General features: G+C 43.4%; 1 protein-coding gene across 1 annotated transcript in view; it reads right to left on the bottom strand.

The window, feature by feature from the left end:
* LOC139582850 (N-lysine methyltransferase SMYD2-A-like) overlaps window positions 1–16,213 on the bottom strand; it is a 29,951-nt gene extending 13,738 nt beyond the window's left edge. The window contains exon 1 of the mRNA XM_071413238.1: window positions 15,823–16,213. Within this exon, the coding sequence (XP_071269339.1) occupies window positions 15,823–15,992 (170 nt within the window). The 5' untranslated portion in view covers window positions 15,993–16,213. The remainder of the gene's footprint in view (window positions 1–15,822) is intronic.
* Window positions 16,214–21,091: the final 4,878 nt, after the last annotated feature.

The following is a 21,091-nucleotide window of genomic DNA, read 5'->3' as shown; positions in this document are numbered from 1 at the left end:
TTTATTCAAACAGTTGAGAGTATTTGTCTCCTAAGCAGACTCTTCAGTATCATTGTCACTTCAGAGTTGTGTGTGTGTATTTATGTATTATATTAAGTTAAAATAAAAGTGTTCATTGTTCATTCAGTATTGTTGCAATTGTCATTATTACAAAAATTTGTGTGTGTGTATGATATATATATATATTTGTAAAAAAATATATATATATAAATCAGCCGATTAATCGGTATCGGCTTTTTTTGTCCTCCAATAATCAGTATCGGCGTTGAAAAATCATAATCGGTCGACCTCTAGTCTGTAGTTAATAGTTGATCTTCACAGTCATATTTTGAGTGCCGGTTCAGAGAGAGAAAAAGGCAAGACAACTGGTGTCTTCATCACTGTGTGTTGTCAGTTTTACGGAACAACCCATTCCTCCTGAGGTGGGGGCAGGAGTTGTTAATGGCGTTTCTCCCGTCGTAACCGAGGGGGACTGTAGCCTTTGAAACATTCTGGGGTATTAATAGATGTGCCCTTTGAGTTGGACCAGCTGCCATTTCAGACAAGAACAGTAGAAAACTCCAAACAGGCCACTGATACTGCAGGGAGTCTATGGACCTGGGAGTCAAGACCTACCGTTGCAGTGGGTTGTAGGCTATCTAGTTCCTTTAGGGTTATGGCTAAAGACTGAACCATTGGTCTCAAGATGAAAGAACTGTACTAATCCCGCAGGTATTGTCTACAGACAAAAAAGGGGTTGCAACTTCCAAACGGTTGTTATATTACTCTCCTTTTTGACTAAAGAGCAGCATCATCAATCCATCAATTGCAGAATAGTGACAGACTACATAAGAGCAATTAAAGCAGCTGGATATCTCAAATGTCTCATGTACGCCTTGAGAGAAGAGATTAAAAAAAAATTATTGCTACAGATGTAGGATCTTACTTTGATCACTCTTTTGTTGCTGATAATTTTTCTGCACAGCAGGAAATGCAGACGTCGAGGTTTAAAAAATCTACTAAAGTTTGTAATTTAGACTTTAAAATATCAGACCTGATTTGCCCTAATAAAAAACTGATCAACCCCAAGAACAAAATGTCCATTAATTATAATCTACACTACCGTTCAAAAGTTTGGGGTCACTTAGAAATGTCCTTGTTTTCCATGAAACATACATGAAATGAGTTGTAAAATGAATAAGACATATAGTCAAGACATTGACAAGGTTATAAATAATGATTTTTAATTGAAATAATAATTGTGTCCTTCAAACTTTGCTTTCATCAGCCTCCCGGGTGGCGCAGTGGTCTAGAGCACTGCATCGCAGTGCTATGCTGCGCCACCAGAGTCTGGGTTCGCGCCCAGGCTCTGTCGCAGCCGGCCGCGACCGGGAGGTCCGTGGGGCGACGCACAATTGGCTTAGCGTCGTCCGGGTTAGGGAGGGTTTGGCCGGTAGGGATATCCTTGTCTCATCGCGCTCCAGCGACTCCTGTGGCGGGCCGGGCGCAGTGCGCGCTAACCGAGGGGGCGGGTGCACGGTGTTTCCTCCGACACATTGGTGCGGCTGGCTTCCGGGTTGGAGGCGCGCTGTGTTAAGAAGCAGTGCGGCTAGGTTGGGTTGTGCTTCGGAGGACGCATGACTTTCGACCTTCGTCTCTCCCGAGCCCGTACGGGAGTTGTAGCGATGAGACAAGATAGTAATTACTAGCGATTGGATACCACGAAAAATTGGGGAGAAAAGGGGATAAAAATTTAAAAAATAAAAAATAAAAAAATAAAAAAAATAAAAAAATAAATAAATTGCTTTCATCAAAGAATCTTACTCCATTTGCACACACTGTATATAGATTTGTTCTATTGTGTTAATGACTGTATGTTCGTTTATATGTTGTTTGTGTCGCACTGCTTTGCTTTATCTTGGCCAGGTCGCAGTTGTAAATGAGAACTTGTTCTCAACTGGCCTACCTGGTTAAAAAAATACTAATAATAAAAAAATCCTCCATTTGCAGCAATTACAGCCTTGCAGACCTTTGGCATTCTAGTTGTCAATTTGTTGAGGTAAGAGATTTCACCCCATGCTTCCTGAAGCACCTCCCACACGTTGGATTTGCTTGATGGGCACTTCTTACGTACCATACGGTCAAGCAGCTCCCACAACAGCTTAATAGCGTTGAGATCCGGTGATTGTGCTGGCCACTCCATTACAGACAGAATACCAGCCGACTGCTTCTTCCCTAAATAGTTCTTGCATAGTTTAGAGCTGTGCTTTGGGTCATTGTCCTGTTGTAGGAGGAAATTGGCTCCAATTAAGCGCCGTCCACAGGGTATGGCATGGCGTTGCAAAATGGAGTGATAGCCTTCCTTCTTCAAGATCCCTTTTACCATGTAAAATCTCCCACTTTACCACCACCAAAGCACCCCCAGACCATCACATTGCCTCCACCTTGCTTGACAGATGGCGTCAAGCACTCCTCCAGCATCTTTTCATTTTTTCTGCGTCTCACGAATGTTCTTCTTTCTGATCCGAACACCTCAAACTTAGATTCGTCTGTCCATAACACTTTTTTCCAATCTTCCTCTGTCCGGTTTCTGTGTTCTTTTGCCCATCTTAATCTTTTCTTTTTATTGACCAGTCTGAGATATGGCTTTTTCTTTGCAACTCTGACTAGAAGGCCAGCATCCCGGAGTCGCCTATTCACTGTTGATGTTGAAACTGGGGCGTCTGTTTCTCAAACTAGACACTCTAATGTACTTGTCCTCTTGCTCTGTTGTGCACCGGGGCCTCCCACTCCGCTTTCTATTCTGGTTAGAGACAGTTCGCACTGTTCTGTGAAGGGAGGAGTAAACAGCGTTGTACAAGCTCTTCAGTTTCTTGGCAATTTCTCGCCTTCATTTCTCAGAACAAGAATAAACTGATGAGTTTCAGAAGAAAGTTATTTGTTTCTGGCCATTTTGAGCCTGTAATCGAACCCACAAATGCTGATGCTCCAGATAATCAACTAGTCTAAAGAAGGCCAGTTTTATTGCTTATTTAAATCAGAACAACAGTTTTTAGTTATGCTAACATAATTGCAAAATTGTTTTCTAATGATCAATTAGCCTTTTAAAATGATAAACTTGGATTAGCTAACACAACGTGCCATTGGAACACAGGAGTGATGGTTGCTGATAATGGGCCTCTGTACACCTACGTAGATATTCCATTAAAAAATCAGCCGTTTCCAACTACAATAGTCATTTACAACATTAACAATATCTACACTGTATTTCTGATCAATTTTATGTTATTTTAATGGACAAAGATGTGCTTTTCTTTCAAAAACAAGGACATTTCTAAGTGACCCTAAACTTTTGAACGGTAGTGTATATCCTCCTTGATAATATGCATTGACTTCCCATTCGCCAGTCTCTAATCAACTATCTGCACCTGTTCCGCCTGTTATGCAAAGCAGGAGTGTCTTCTTAAGTACGTGTCTTCTTAATTTGTTTGTACCGCACTGATGAAGGCATAAGGCTGAAACATATGCCATGTTCCATTTTTGTTATATATATAGCACCTTGCACTTGTGCGAGTACTTTTTCAACTCCACAGATATTTTCTCTCCCACGCACCAGCCGCCTTTCATTTTAGCCTGAGCGCAAACCCTCATACTGGCTTTCCCCATTAATTATAATCTACATTCACATTTCCTATTGCTGCAGGATTATTTTCCTGCTGTAGCAAACTGGCACAAATTAAGGGAAAGGTTCACCCATTTTGGATGTTAAATTATTGTTGTGCATGCCTGAGTGATGTTTTATCGATTCCCTGGGTAATTTCATGTTTTCATGTGTATCTAGTTATTGGCATTCAAGCAGGCAGAAATCAATGACGTATGACGTAGCAATGTGATAAAATCGCTCTCACCACACTGGAAGTTAATAGGAATATGACTTTTAGATCGTGAAAACGTCTATAATACATGTCAGATTTCAATACTGGCCGATGTCATAACTCGGGAGGATGTCTTCTCTCGAATGAGAAATGTATCATATTTTTGCGATATTCCTACCTCGAGAAATTTGTAATTCACATTGTCATGTGGCGGCACGGTTGCTAAGCTAATCATTTTTTCATTTTTTTATCATCACGCAATCCCTTCTCAAACTCAGTATATATGTTGAGAAGCGCGCCTATTTTTCTCTAAAGTGCATAATGTCACAATTCCAAAGCTATACAATATTATAGATAGCAAGTTAGTCATCTTAAATCTCAGAAAATATTTGTAATGTTGTACTTCTTGTTGACGAGATTCGTGCTAATGTTGGGTTTTTGAGCTAGCGCCCAATTGACTCCCATTCACTCCTTGAAGGTGAGCGCTCTTTGTCCCAGAATTGCCCAGAATGCACCGTGTGGCCCACTGACGTAGCATGGGCAACGTTTCCCATCTCCTCAAAAAGTATATATGCCAATTGTAAATGTTTGATTCCACTCTGTGAGGCACATCAATCTGCAGGTTGAACATGCTGAGATTGTAGACTACTAAATTGATAGTGCAGTTTGTTTAGGTGATTTTACAACTAACTAGATACTTTACCAGCTGATATTGTCTTTGATATTATTGTGTGTAGCTATGTTTGCTAGCTAGCTAGCTACCTAGCCAGCCAGCCCACAGAGAGAGCATTGCATTGTGGATTTTGCAGTGAACTTGAGCTGCAACAGATTTCCACAACGATTTTTCTCGTTGCTACCAACATTATAACCCCCAATGATACATTTCTTCACAAAAAATATTGTTCTCAGATATTAGTGTTATTTAACACCAGATAATTAAAGGAATGCGTGGATTTGGTGGATTTTTCCTTTAAGATCCTACATCTATAGCATTTACAAAGAGATGTTTCACTGCAGGAAGACAGACATCTCTTTTTCTATCCAGATAGAAGCACAAAAGTTTACTTGAACTGTTATACTTGTCTCTAAAAAGGATGGAGATAAGAGAAAAGGTTAAGGTTTAATGAATAGCACACAGTATATTCTCCTTTGAAACGTCTCTCTTGATAAAATGAACATACACTTTGGCATTTCAGAAAGAGAACATGATACAGATCTAACAGCATAATAACATAAGACATAAGCTACATATGAGAACCAAAAGGCAAAGGGGTTCTTATCCCATACCATGAAAAAATGGTGCCCTTCATGACAGATGCTGATCATACAGCAATATAATATAGAATGCAAATGCAAATCATCCAATTATAGCAGTAATCTTAAAGAACAAATTGTTCTTCATGTTACTTCTAAGAGAGGTTATTTTCTGCCAAGTAATTGAATGAAGTGAACCACCACCAAATGCATAAACAAGGACAGGTCAGTAGAGTAGTTCAGCTCACAAGGGCACATTTTTAATTGCACAGAAAGAGAACTGAAATGTTAGAATATTTGAATAGGCATTCATATTTGCTATGTTATCCATTAAGGGTGAGCATTTTAAAAGGTCTCACGCATGTATTTACTACTAGGCCATAGCAAAGACAAGCAGCCAGCCCCAGAGAAGCTGTCACAAAGACAAAAACAAGCAGCCAGCCCCAGAGAAGCTGCCAAAGACAAAAACAAGCAGCCAGCCCCAGAGAAGCTGCCAAAGACAAAAACAAGCAGCCAGCCCCAGAGAAGCTGCCAAAGACAAAAACAAGCAGCCAGCCCCAGAGAAGCTGCCAAAGACAAAAACAAGCAGCCAGCCCCAGAGAAGCTGTCACAAAGACAAAGACAAGCAGCCAGCCCCAGAGACGCTGCCAAAGACAAAAACAAGCAGCCAGCCCCAGAGAAGCTGTCACAAAGACAAAGACAAGCAGCCAGCCCCAGAGAAGCTGTCACAAAGACAAAAACAAGCAGCCAGCCCCAGAGAAGCTGCCAAAGACAAAAACAAGCAGCCAGCCCCAGAGAAGCTGCCAAAGACAAAAACAAGCAGCCAGCCCCAGAGAAGCTGCCAAAGACAAAAACAAGCAGCCAGCCCCAGAGAAGCTGTCAAAGACAAAAACAAGCAGCCAGCCCCAGAGAAGCTGTCAAAGACAAAAACAAGCAGCCAGCCCCAGAGAAGCTGTCACAAAGACAAAGACAAGCAGCCAGCCCCAGAGAAGCTGTCAAAGACAAAAACAAGCAGCCAGCCCCAGAGAAGCTGCCAAAGACAAAGACAAAGACATTTTCTGCCTTCAGGACGATGGAATGATCCCTCTCGACGGGAAAAGAGAAGGATTGGAGAAAGAGATGATAGTATCTAGATCTTTCAAGGTGTTGACTGTTGAGTAAAGGACTATGTAGACACCACCCACTGGGGAGAAATTGTTTGAATCAACGTTGTTTCCATGTAATTCCAACCAGAAAATGCAATGTGATGATGTTGAATCAACGCGGAGAGAAAAAAAAGAGTCAGAAACGTAAGAGAATGTCATATTTTTTTCACCCAACATTTAACTTAAATCCAATGAGATGGTGAAATGTTTTGTTGATTTCACGTTGAATTCTCATAAGTTGAGAACTCAACCAAATGTAGATCAAAACTAGACATTGAACTGGCGTCTGTGCTTAGTTTGCAGGTGATCTTGCAGATGACAGCTCATCTGTACTTACAGGGACCTCACCCCAGGACTACTCCAGTTTCAGGTGTGTAGAAAGAGTGTGTGTTGCAACATGGAGTGTCTGTTAAAAGAAGAAATTAAAATTGACATTAATATGTGTGTATTTAGCAGAGGTCGACCGATTATGATTTTTCAACGCCGATACCGATACCGATTATTGGAGGACCAAAAAAATCCGATACCGATTAATCGGCCAATTTTTTAAAATGTATTTGTAATAATGACAATTACAACAATACTGAATGAACACTTATTTTAACTTAATATAATACATCAATAAAATCAATTTAGCCTCAAATAAATAATCAAACATGTTCAATTTGGTTTAAATAATGCAAAAACAAAGTGTTGGAGAAGAAAGTAAAAGTGCAATATGTGCCATGTAAAAAAGCTAACGTTTAAGTTCCTTGCTCAGAACATGAGAACATATGAAAGCTGGTGGTTCCTTTTAACATGAGTCTTCAATATTCACAGGTAAGAAGTTTTAGGTTGTAGTTATTATAGGAATTATAGGACTATTTCTCTCTATACCATTTGTATTTCATATACCTTTGACTATTGGATGTTCTTATAGGCACTTTAGTATTGCCAGTGTAACAGTATAGCTTCCGTCCCTCTCCTCGCCCCTACCTGGGCTCGAACCAGGAAAACATCGCAACAGCCATCCTCGAAGCATCGTTACCCATCGCTCCACAAAAGCCGCGGCCCTTGCAGAGCAAGGGGAACAACTACTCCAAGTCTCAGAGCGAGTGACGTCACCGACTGAAACGCTATTAGCGCGCACCCCGCTAACTAGCTAGCCATTTCACATCGGTTACACCAGCCTAATCTCGGGAGTTGATAGGCTTGAAGTCATAAACAGCTCAATGCTTGAAGCATTGCGAAGAGCTGCTGGCAAAACGCACGAAAGTGCTGTTTGAATGAATGCTTACGAGCCTGCTGGTGCCTACCATCGCTCAGTCAGACTGCTCTATCAAATCATAGACTTAATTATAACATAATAACACACAGAAATATGAACCTTAGGCCATTAATATGGTCGAATCCGGAAACTATTATCTCAAAAACAAAACTTTTATTCTTTCAGTGAAATGCGGAACCGTTCCGTATTTTATCTAACGGGTGGCATCTATAAGTCTAAATATTCCTGTTACATTGCACAACCTTCAATGTTATGTCATTATTACGTAAGATTCTGGCAAATTAGTTTGCAACGAGCCAGGCGGCCCAAACTGTTGCATATACCCTGACTTTGCATGCAATGAACGCAAGAGAAGTGACACAAAATCACCTGGTTAATATTGCCTGATAACCTGGATTTCTTTTAGCTAAATATGCAGGTTTAAAAATATATACTTCTGTGTATTTTTTTAAGAAAGGCATTGATGTTTATGGTTAGGTACAGTCGTGCAACGATTGTGCTTTTTTCGCAAATGCGCTTTTGTTAAATCATCCCCCGTTTGGCGAAGTTGGCTGTCTTTGTTAGGAAGAAATAGTCTTCACACAGTTCGCAACGAGCCAGGCGGCCCAAACTGCTGCATATACCCTGACTCTGTTGCAAGAGAAGTGACACAATTACCTTAGTTAAAAGAAATTCATGTTAGGAGGCAATATTAACTAAATATGCAGGTTTAAAAATATATACTTGTGTATTGATTTTAAGAAAGCATTAATGTTTATGGTTAGGGTACACGTTGGAGCAACGACAGTCCTTTTTCGGGAATGCGCACTGCATTGATTATATGCAACGCAGGACACGCTAGATAAACTAGTAATATCATCAACCATGTGAAGTTAACTGGTGATTATGATTGATTGATTGATTGTTTTTTATAAGATAAGTTTAATGCTAGCTAGCAACTTACCTTGGCTTCTTACTGCATTCGCGTAACAGGCAGACTCCTCGTGGAGTGCAATGTAAGGTAGGTTAGAGCAGGTTAGAGCGTTGGACTAGTTAACCGTAAGGTTGCAAGATTGAATCCCCGAGCTGACAAGGTAAAAATCTGTCGTTCTGCCCCTGAACAAGACAGTTAACCCACCGTTCCTAGGCCGTCATTGAAAATAAGAATGTGTTCTTAACTGACTTGCCTAGTTAAATAAAGATAAAGATTTCCGATTGTTATGAAAACTTGAAATCGGCCCTAATTAATCGGCCATTCCGATTAATCGGTCGACCTTTAGTATCTAGAAATCACAATGAAATCATAAACACAGCACCCCCTACCTCCAAGAAACTGATTTGATTTGAATGACAAAGTTGACTGACAAATATATCCCAAAACTCTTAGAAATCTTAGAAAGTTCCTATCTTGAAATATGTCAGATCATGTAGCTGTTTGTTTACCACCCATTTGATTAAAAGCTGTTATTTTACTGTACTACAATTTGTGAATGATAATTATCTTAAGTGTTGCCACATGGACCCGTTATGTGGAATGGGCTTACAGAAAAACAAGCCCCTATATAATCATGGCATGGGGTTGTTCAATGACAGACATGTACTTGTTTAAAATGTATCACTTGATGGTTTCATTTCAGAGAGGCAAATAATCATGTTTTTTTGCTAAATGCTGATGTTTTACACAGTGAAATGTAACAACTATCTACATTTTTTATAAAGAAATGCACAATTGATCCATATGTGACATCAATAATAAAAAATATATACTTAGTAATGTGAGATCTGTATGTAAAACATTTACATTTGACCTTTTAGTAATTCAGTAGATGCTCTTATCCTGTGCGACTTTGCGACTGTGTTGTCATGTTTTGCTGCCTTGTTATGTTGTTGTCTTTAGGTCTCTCTTTATGTAGTGTTGTGTCTCTTTTGTTGTGATGTGTGTTTTGTCCTGTATTTATATTGTATTTATTTTTTTATGTTTTTAATCCTAGGCCCCCGTCCCCGCAGGAGGCCTTTTGTCTTTTGGTAGGCCGTCATTGTAAATAAGAATTTGTTCTTAACTGACTTGCTTAGTTAAATAAAGGTTAAATAAAATAAAATAAAAATACTTACAGTAAGTGCATTCATATTAAGATAGCTAGGTGAGACAACCACATACAGTATCAAAGTCAAATATACAGGATACGAAACATTCCATTGCAGCTAAACAATGGACATAAAGCATTTGCCACAAAAAAACATTTTCATACACATCTAATATCGATGAAACAAAAATCTGAGAACAGTGATATTTTAAAACACAAGTGTGAAATATTGGTGGATATAGTGTTGTGGAAATAAACGATTCATATTCAGAGTAATGTAAGCCAATATTGTCGGTCTGAATATATGGCAAATACTCATTAGAAGGCTATGATGTATAAGTCAATCCTGATATCACAGATCTAAGGCAGAAACAGTGGGGCATGTGGACCTGGGTGGATTTGTGATACAGATGTTGGATCTAAATCTTATCACTCTTTTGTTGCTGAGAATTTTCCTAATATAACTCTTCAGATATTTTAATATCTGATCAATTAGTCTTCTAAATAATGAATTATTCTTTACGTCACGTTAGTCTCATTCCAAATGTCGTAAATTGTTGGTTATCTGCACGAACCCAGCCTTTACTATGAATCATCCATACACCAATTGTCTTAATAATTGATTTACTAACTAACTAAATAATCACAGAAATGCATAAACAAACAAACAGTAGATCTGTTACTCCCAAATGATAGGGAAGATTCCCTAGTGGGCTAAGCCGATATGACGGCTTGATGGACAAAGGGAAGTGAGTGTGGACTGAGCGAGAGTGGGAAAGACAAAAGGGATCACTACACACACACAGTTGATAATTATATTAATTGAAATGCTAATCCTTTGCACATGAACGCTCACTCATTCGGGAATAATTGCAATCAATATATATTTAAGCCCAGGTGTCATCGTGATCTCTGTTGGAATCGTCAGTCCATCTGCTCTAGAGTCAGTCCATCTGCTGTAGAGTCAGTTCATCTGCTGGAGAGTCAGTTCATCTGCTGTAGAGTCAGTTCATCTGCTGTAGAGTCAGTCCATCTGCTGGAGAGTCAGTTCATCTGCTGTAGAGTCAGTTCATCTGCTGTAGAGTCAGTTCATCTGCTGGAGAGTCAGTTCATCTGCTGGAGAGTCAGTTCATCTGCTGGAGAGTCAGTTCATCTGCATCTCTTTCTCTCTTTCTGGTTCCCTGAAGATCAAAGTCTTTCGTGGTTAGAATGGATACTTCAGAGTACCATTCAGAAATGTTCTCACACAATACATCTTTCGGCGGTTGTCGGTAATAGCATCCCAGGGTTACATAATTTATAGCTGCAGACTAGCAATTAGTATCTAAGATTTGCTCTTATTCTGTCGGGATCGATAGTCTCAGAGTTTAACCATTTCCAGCCGTGTAGCCAATGCTCCACGTGGTATGGTTAGGATTTCCATAACTATTCGCAATCACAGCTCACGCTGTGGGTTTGCTTAGTCTAAACTATTCGTAATCACAGCTCACGCTGTGGGTTTGCTCAGTCTTGGTACTCAAACCTGTGCCACCTCAGCTGACACCGAGGTATGCGTGGTCTCAAGAGGGCTTCCTCAGGGGGGGGGGGTTATTCGTAACAGTAGAAAAGGCGGTTCTATGACACCTGATCATGTCTGTGCTCACAGGGGCAGGCCAATGACTTAGTTAAACTTTAAAGGGAATAGAATTCTCTCACATTAAAGGTTTAACATCACATTACATAATTTCTGTCACGCCCTGACCATAGATTGCTTTGTATGTTTCTATTTTTAGTTTGGTCAGGGTGTGATGTGGGTGCGTATTCTATGCAGCGTGGGAACATGGACTCCTGGACATGGGAGGAAATTTTGGACGGCAAAGGACCATGGGCACAGCCGGGAGAGTATCGCCGTCCGAAAGAGGAGCTGGAGGCAGCAAAAACGGAGCGGCGACACTACGAAGAATTGGCGCGAGGTAACGGGCACGTGAGGCAGCCCCAGATTTTTTGTGGGGGAGGGCACACGGGTAGATTGGCGGACTCAGGTAGGAGACCTGAGCCAACTCCCAGTGCTTACCGTGGCAAGAGAGTGACTGGGCAGGCACCGTGTTATGCGGTGAAGCGCACGGTGTCCCCAGTGCGCACGCATAGCCCGGTGCGTTACATCGCAGCTCCTCGAATTGGCCGGGCTAGAGTGGGCATCGAGCCAGGAGGGATGATGCCGGCTCAGCGCATCTGGTCTCCAGTGCGTCTCCTCGGTCCGGGTTATCCTTCGCCAGCTTTGCACACTGTGTCTCCAGTGCGTCTGCACAGCCCAGTGCGTCCTGTGCCTGCGCCCCACAGGTGCAGGGCCGAAGTCACCATACAGCCAGGACTGGTTGTGCAGGCTTTTTTCTCGAGACCTCCAGTGCGCCTCCACGGCCCAGTGTATCCGGTGCCTCGGCCAAGGACAATGCCTCCTGCATGTCTCCCCAGCCTGGTGAGTCCTGTGCCTGTGCTAAGCTCTAACCCTCCTGCATGTCTCCCCAGCCTGGTGAGTCCTGTGCCTTCTCCCAGAGCCAGGCCTCCTGTGTGTCTCTCCATACCAGTGAAGATCCATGGCAAGAAGCCTCCAGTGATGATCCATGGCAAGAAGCCTCCAGTGATAATCCATGGCACGAAGCCTCCAGTGATGATCCATGGCACGAAGCCTCCAGTGATGATCCATGGCACGAAGCCTCCAGTGATGATCCATGGCACGAAGCCTACTGTGATGATCCATGGCACGAAGCCTCCTGTGATGATCCATGGCACGAAGCCTCCTGTGATGATCCATGGCACGAAGCCTCCAGTGATGATTCATGGCACGAAGACTCCAGTGAGGATCCATGGCACGAAACCTCCAGTGAGGAGTTATGGCACGAGGCCTCCAGCGTCGCCCTCTAGTCCGGAGCCTCCAGCGACGCCCTCCAGTCCGAAGCAGCCAGAGTCTCCCTCCTGTCCGGAGCAGCCAGAGCCTCCCGCCTGTCCGGCGCCGCCAGAGCCTCCCGCTTGTCCGGCGCTGCCACAGTTTCCCTCATATTCGGGGTCCGTTGTAGGGTCCCCAGTCCGGGGTTGGCGGCGAGGGTCGCCACTCCAGAGGCGCTACATAAGGGGGCCAAGACTAAGGTGGAGTGGGGTCTACGTCCCGCACCAGAGCCGCTACCGCGGTGAAATGCACACCCAGACCCTCCCCTATTGGTTCAGGTTTTGCGGCCAGAGTCCGCACCTTTGGGGGGGGGGGGGGGGGTACAGTCACGCCCTGACCGTAGATTGCTTTGTATGTTTCTATTTTTAGTTTGGTCAGGGTGTGATGTGGGTGCGTATTCTATGTTGTAGGTCTAGGTTTTCTGTTTCTATGTGTTTGGCCTGGTATGGTTCTCAATCAGAGGCAGCTGTCTATCGTTGTCTCTGATTGAGAGCCATACTTAGGTAGCCTGTTTTCCCACTTGTGTTTGTGGGTGGTTATTTTCTGGTTAGTGTTTGTTGCACCTGTCAGAACTGTTCGTTGGTCGTTTTGTTGTTTTTGTTCGTATATTCATTTTTGATTAAAAGTATTGTGGATACGTACCACGCTGCACTTTGGTCCTCCTCTCCTTCTCCCGACGACTTTCGTGACAATTTCACAAATAGTTTCATCTTTACTCATTTATTTTATACAAGAATTAGATGCAAACCTCATAATTGAGAAATATACACATTCAGAGATATAGTTGTGTGTTTTCTGTCCTCTCTGAGGTCACCAAATGAAACACACTCGTCATACCCGTCCCTTCAGTGTCCACGGACCATTCCCACCTTTTCACAAGTGGACATTTTGTTTCATATTCTCATTTTAGTAAAATCCTTTGTTCTCTCTGTGTCTCTCTTTCTGCATGGCCAGGGGAGAGAGTCTCTGCCAGGAATTTACGACCTGAGATAACATAAACTGGGTGTAGGAGAGAGTGGGAAGCCATGATCTATACCCAGAAAGGGCCACGTCAAGACACTGGATTATGTTGACTTGCCTAGTTAAATAAAGGTTAAATCAAATAAATAAAAAATGTTGGAGAGGTTTCCATTAAAGAACAACCTGTGTGTTCTGTTAGACAGGTAACTCTTTATCCACAATATAGCAGGCGGTGTAAAGCCCTAACACATACGTTTTTCCAGCAGCAGATGATCGATAATGATCGATAATGTCAAAGGCCACACTGAAGTCTAACAATACAGCCCCCACAATCTTTTTATCATCAATTTCTCTCAGTGCTGTGCTTGTTGAATGTCCTTCCCTACAAGCGTGCTGAAAGTCTGTTGTCAATTTGTTTACTGTAAAATAGCATTGTATAAGGTCAAACACTATTCTTTCCAAAAGTTTACTAAGGGTTGGTAACAGTCTGATTGGTCGGGTATTTGAGCCATTAAAGGGGGCTTTACTATTCTTGGGTAGCGGAATGACTTTTGCTTCCCTCCAGGCCTGAGGGCACACACTCTCTAGTAGGCTTAGATTGAAGATATGGCGAATAGGAGTGGCAATATCATCCTCTATTCTCCTCAGCAATTTTCCATCCAAGTTGTCAGACCCCGATGACCTGATTTTTTTGTAAGTGTCATTTCAGTCACATATGGCAGGTGTTTATTAAATCCAAGAGATTTACAATAATTCTTCAAATTAAAAGGTTATTTTTTTCAAGAATGCAACATTTAATATGATGATACATTGTTTCATTCCTAATATATCAAGTCCACTAATTAGGGGTTCAAAGCAAAGCTGTTATTCTTACATTTAAAAAAAAAAGGTCAAATAACTCCAGCATAGAATGATAACTTTTTAAAGAATTTGGCACACAGACACTACAGGCCATGAGTAACTTGGTCAAAAATAATGGTACCAATTGGCCTATAGGTGGCGCTGTTATAAACAGTCTCACTTAAACCTTCATATCCTCCCCCTCATTGGACCTAGAGAACATTTTCATGTAGGTGTCTTTCCTCATGCTAAACAAATTTGCCTCAAGGACTCATAACGTCCGTCAGGATAGATTTTCCTCCATCTTGGACATTTTTTGAAACCTTTGAAAAAATGTATTTTCATTAACTATAAGTCCAAATATCACCAAATTCGGTATGTAGACCCATGATACATCTCTTAGCTTTAAAAAAAAAAAAAAAAAAAAGATAATAAACAGTTACATGATCTAGAGCATGGTCAATCAAGTTAATGTTTCCAACATTTTCGGAACACTAAACAGCTATTGATTTAGAACACTGGAGAGTTAGCACAAGGATGCTTTCTCCTGTGAGATACATTCAGCCTCTTGCCATTTGAAGCAAAATTATCAAACACAGAGAGAAGAAATATGCATTATTTGATATATGTTTTTTTATTGTTCCATTTTTTTGGAGATGCCTGGCTTCCCTTGGCCTCTATGAATACAAGCCACTGAAGGGATTGGTTAAGAGATGGCTGAGTTATTGCTAAATCAGGAAATCAGATTTTACATGTCCATTTAAATCCTTTGTAAATCCACTTGCCATCACTATCATGAACATCCCTAAGATGAACCTCACTTGGTTTGGTATTGATACCTCAAAAAACAAGGAAACTATTAACAACTCATTATTTGCACATGTAAAGCATATGCTAATGCTCAAAATCATCTGCAATCATTTTCTCCTCAAGAACCATATATCAGATACACTCCAGATTTTGTATTTTAGACTCATGATTACACATAAAAGAAAACGGTTAATACATGATCAAATGCTTGCTTTGTTATCCAACTGATCCTGTCCTTTTCTGTCATCGTGTGAAACCGGGCATGGCTGCTTGCAGCTATACATATTTACATTGTAGCTATTAAGCAGACGCTCTTATAAAGAGTGACTTAGGCCTACAGTTAGTACATTCATCCTAAGGTAGCTAGCTAGGCGAGAAAACCACATATCACAGTCATAATAAAAACATTTCTCCTAAATAAAGCAGCTATCAGCACAGTCTGTGCTAAGAAAACACAAGTGGGAGTGTTAGTCCAGTAACGTTAATTACTGTTCCTCTTCTTGCGACAATTGTGAGCTCACACTGGTTGCTGTGATTAACTCACCTGTGATACACAATCACAGTCAAATACATCCGTTATGGAGAGTAATAAAAATATATGACACCAATGAAACAAATAGGCTAAATGACGAATCAGTTCACCTCCACATGCAAGACATGAGAAAAGTGGTTGACACTTGTCACCGTGGAGTGATAGATAGCCTACCTTGTGAAGCAGAATTCACAGTTAGAGCCTCTCTCGCTGGCAGTCAGGACGTAAGTATATGGAAGACTAGCGAAGAGAAGCTCCCCAACTTTGAAGGGTTTGGTGACTCGGAGTCCTCGCCCTTTTCCCGGACTGACGAACCTCTCAATTCCCTCAATGCTCTCCTTCATTCTGTTGCTTATACTGTAGATCCGCCGAAAGAACTTCCTTCCGAATTCCACTATTCACCAAGAATCAGCTACAATAAACCCACGTTTGGCGCTGCAATTGCCCACGTGTCGTTAGAATTACACCGGTATGGTTTAGTGCCCCTTCCATATGAAAGCGACAGCGTCACCGTCCCCAATTACGGTTCATACATGGTAACATCATCGACGCATCCCTCACGGAAATCCGGAGGGGTCATAAAGTCCGGCTAAAAATAAGCTTCTCTGAGCACCGGACAGAGATCTGCGGCGCGGTGCAACTCATTGTCGTTAAGAATATGATGACCCATTTCTATCAATACACATTTTAAATTCCAACTGAGAAGTGGGTAAAACATGTCGTGTATTTAACACAAGTGTTGATGATTTTATTCTAATCTGGATAGAAGAAATTGTATTAGTCTTCATTGATTATGAATAATAATGATAGGCTAATAAAAATAATTTCATTGGGGTTTTTTTCTTCAGAATTCTCATGACACATCCTGATGATTGAGTTCTAAACAACCTGACATCAAAAGTATCAGAGTCACAAATCAACAATGATCTATTTCATGCGCTGAGATATTAGCAGGATTTAAATGACCATCAAGGTCCTCATGTGGCAGGTGGTTCGTAGGGAAGACCGGGATGGTTCTAACACTTTTCACCTTTTCGTCAGTTTCTCAGAGATCGTTTATGGTAGTGTATTCAAAACTTGATACAAACAACCTACATCTGTACTTTATAACGTGGTTATTATATATGTAAATTAAACTGCAAATGCACGGTGTTGTCTTAAATACAAGGAGTGAATTGTTACAATTTACCCCATGATTATAACAGTGCTTGGGGTGAATTGTAACAGAATAAAAAAGGGCATAAATTATGACATGCAACTAATTATGGAATGCCTTTATTTAGACCATGAGAGCATCATTGCCATGTTTTACATTTTGTTTGGCAGAAATAATGATACATGTTTATTATTTTACCCTCTACTAAATGGTCTTTCTCAAACAAACAAAATCTAATCTGAACATTAGTGTGTGACTGAACATTAGTGTGTGACTGAATGTTGGACATGTTCACTTAATCAGAGTCACAGTTCCTGGGGTACAGACTTGGTGGGCCCATAATTTGCATTCCCAGCACTGCACCCAGATCTCCTTGTACTTGGAATTGTTAAAGTGCTCCATGCACACAATGCAGAAGCTTTCCTCGTTGGAGGGATCTGAATCATCTGGTTCAACGTACTTTGTTATGGCTGTTTTCTCAGGCAGGACAATTTTTAGTTGTTGTTCAGTGTGGTTTGTCTTGGCTTGCTTCTTTCCAGCAGTTTTTGTAGGCAGGGCAATTTTTCTTTCTGCCATCTGAGTGCTTGATTTTGATGCTCTTCTTCCAGTGCCTGATTGATGGGTGTATTCGTCAAAATGGCAGTTATGTCATTTTCCTGGGCCTTGCTTTTGCGAAGGGGCGTACATCAACTGGGTTGAAACCAAAAGAGTAATCAGGTGTTTCCCAACCACAGACTGATACATGTGGGGAGGAGCCCTGTGAAGTGGCTGGAGAGATGGCCGGGAAGGCAGATGGAGAGGTGGCCTGGAAGGCAGCTGGAGAGGTGGCCGGGAAGGCAGATGGAGAGGTGGCCTGGAAGGCAGCTGGAGAGATGGCCTGGAAGGCAGCTGGAGAGGTGGCCGGGAAGGCAGATGGAGAGGTGGCCTGGAAGGCAGCTGGAGAGGTGGCCTGGAAGGCAGCTGGAGAGGTGGCCGGGAAGGCAGATGGAGAGGTGGCCGGGAAGGCAGATGGAGAGGTGGCCTGGAAGGCAGCTGGAGAGGTGGCCGGGAAGGCAGATGGAGAGGTGGCCTGGAAGGCAGCTGGAGAGGTGGCCGGGAAGGCAGATGGAGAGGTGGCCGGGAAGGCAGATGGAGAGGTGGCCTGGAAGGCAGCTGGAGAGGTGGCCTGGAAGGCAGATGGAGAGGTGGCCTGGAAGGCAGCTGGAGAGGTGGCCGGGAAGGCAGATGGAGAGGTGGCCTGGAAGGCAGCTGGAGAGGTGGCCGGGAAGGCAGATGGAGAGGTGGCCTGGAAGGCAGCTGGAGAGGTGGCCGGGAAGGCAGATGGAGAGGTGGCCTGGAAGGCAGCTGGAGAGGTGGCCGGGAAGGCAGATGGAGAGGTGGCCTGGAAGGCAGCTGGAGAGGTGGCCGGGAAGGCAGATGGAGAGGTGGCCTGGAAGGCAGCTGGAGAGGTGGCCGGGAAGGCAGATGGAGAGGTGGCCTGGAAGGCAGCTGGAGAGGTGGCCGGGAAGGCAGATGGAGAGGTGGCCTGGAAGGCAGCTGGAGAGGTGGCCGGGAAGGCAGATGGAGAGGTGGCCTGGAAGGCAGCTGGAGAGGTGGCCTGGAAGGCAGATGGAGAGGTGGCCTGGAAGGCAGCTGGAGAGGTGGCCGGGAAGGCAGATGGAGAGGTGGCCTGGAAGGCAGCTGGAGAGGTGGCCGGGAAGGCAGATGGAGAGGTGGCCTGGAAGGCAGCTGGAGAGGTGGCCGGGAAGGCAGATGGAGAGGTGGCCTGGAAGGCAGCTGGAGAGGTGGCCTGGAAGGCAGATGGAGAGGTGGCCTGGAAGGCAGATGGAGAGCTGTACTGGAAGGCAGCTGGAGAGTGTGCTGGAAGGCAGATGGAGAGGTGTGCTGGAAGGCAGCTGGAGAGGTGGCCGGGAAGGCAGCTGGAGAGGTGGCCTGTGAGACAGCTGGAGAGGTGTATTGGAAGGCAGATGGAGAGTTGGCCTGGAAGGCAGCTGGAGAGGTGGCCTGGAAGGCAGCTGGAGAGGTGTATTGGAAGGCAGATGGAGAGGTGGCCTGGAAGGCAGCTGGAGAGGTGTATTGGAAGGCAGATGGAGAGTTGGCCTGGAAGGCAGCTGGAGAGGTGTATTGGAAGGCAGATGGAGAGGTGGCCTGGAAGGCAGCTGGAGAGGTGTATTGGAAGGCAGATGGAGAGGTGGCCTGAAAGGCAGCTGGAGAGGTGTACTGGAAGGCAGATGGAGAGGTGGCCTGGAAGGCAGTTGGAGAGGTGGCCCGGAAGGCAGATGGAGAGGTGGCCCGGAAGGCAGATGGAGAGGTGGCCTGGAAGGCAGCTGGAGAGGTGGCCTGGAAGGCAGATGGAGAGGTGGCCTGGAAGGCAGATGGAGAGGTGGCCTGGAAGGCAGTTGGAGAGGTGGCCCGGAAGGCAGATGGAGAGGTGGCCCGGAAGGCAGATGGAGAGGTGGCCCGGAAGGCAGATGGAGAGGTGGCCCGGAAGGCAGATGGAGAGGTGGCCTGGAAGGCAGTTGGAGAGGTGGCCCGGAAGGCAGATGGAGAGGTGGCCTGGAAGGCAGCTGGAGAGGTGGCCTGGGAGACAGCTGGAGAGGTGGCCTGGAAGGCAGTTGGAGAGGTGACAGCTGGAGAGGTGGCTTGGAAGGCAGCTGGAGAGATGGCCTGCGTGGGAAAACATACGTTTGGGGGATTGAGTTTCCTATTGCATTTATAGCACATGCCATTGACACTAGTGTGCCCCTTTCTGCTTATGTTATTGCTCCAACTTGTTTGGTGCCATGTTTCACAACCACTCTATCAGGTGTTTGTACTGTGGTTCTTCCTGTCTCATCAACATTCCATGTCATTGGCATCAAAGCTTTATTTATTTATCACCTCCTAGTTTGCTGAAAAACTCTGCCACATTTGTTCTGTTGAAACTTGTGGCCCGCGACAGACTAGTTGCTTCAGCACTCCTAATGGAGTAGGTAGGGTGCCGCTTTAGGTAAGACGAGAACCAGTCTGCTCCTGCCATAGAGGTCTCATCCCATGACTGACGATGCTTGTAACCATACTGTACATTTCCTGACCTGTAATAATATCTTTTCAGAGTGGCTTCCCCAACATTGGTTATAGGTTAAGATAGTGGCTGTCTCCATTATTGATTAAATCTGTTGGTTCTCACAGATCAAAGAATGATCTGCATTGGAGAAAACTGGTGGTAAATGTACCACTTATGCAAAGTGTTCTGCTCTATCAAACAGTGCATTCTCTGGGCGTTTGCTCCAACAAAAATAAAAAATGACAAGACAAAAACAGCAGAAGTTAGCTGTTTCTATATGTTCTCATAGGGCCAACCAGGGCCATCTACTGGTGGGTATGAAGAATGCACTGAAGTTAAACCACAGTATTATATTAGCAGAGCAACAGCCAGAGATCCTACTGAATTCTATATGTAATTATATGGCAACAGCTCTGTGGATAGCTTGGTTCACAACAATTTCTATTTGTGTGACCTCTTGACCTTGAGAGAGAGAGAGAGTGAGTTAGAGTTTCTCTTTCCTTACCCACATATACGCCTCTTTCTGTCGACAGACAGATGTAGTCGTGTCACTTAGTCTGGATTAATGTAACCCATTTATCATGAACTCACTGCCCTCTTGTGGTTGTTCATTGTAAGCGATAACTGTGTGGTCAGACCTCATCACTGACCGTCTCCACTATGTCATCAGAAGAAGTTGACTCAGTGCCTCAATCATTAATCAGCTTACATTTGCCACAGAATATAGTTAGCTATATGACATGACAAAATATAGAATGATAATCTTAATTGTCCCCAAGGTGAAAGTTGTCTTGGACACACAATATTATTTTGTGTTATAACTACTGACATAAACATCACAGTTGCATAATGCATCATGACAGCACTATAGAATCAGGTGTATCATCAGTTGCTATGACTACTATTAATGGTGTCTGTTATTATCTCACGACAAATCCAATTTTAGCAGTTGTCTGTAGATTATGTTGCCACAGGACTAAAACACATTTTTTTCCCACTCAGATTGGGAAAAATTATGGTTTCTGCACAGCTCACCTGAAGTGCTGTGCAGATTTCTTTACACTCCCCTTGCTCTGTAGACAATATGATATTTCATTATTTGTATGTGTGTGCACACACACGCATGCGCGCACGCAAACACACAAACACGCGCACACATACACACAGTGAAGAGTTGTCTCACATCTGTATCAGAGGGTTTAGCCAACCTTGCCCCAGATTTTCCCTGATTTACTGTAATT

This window comes from Salvelinus alpinus, chromosome 8 (assembly GCF_045679555.1).
Source record: "Salvelinus alpinus chromosome 8, SLU_Salpinus.1, whole genome shotgun sequence".
NCBI lineage: Eukaryota > Metazoa > Chordata > Actinopteri > Salmoniformes > Salmonidae > Salvelinus > Salvelinus alpinus.
The sequence above is the reverse complement of the archived record's forward strand: the minus strand, read 5'-3'. Positions and strand labels throughout refer to the sequence as shown.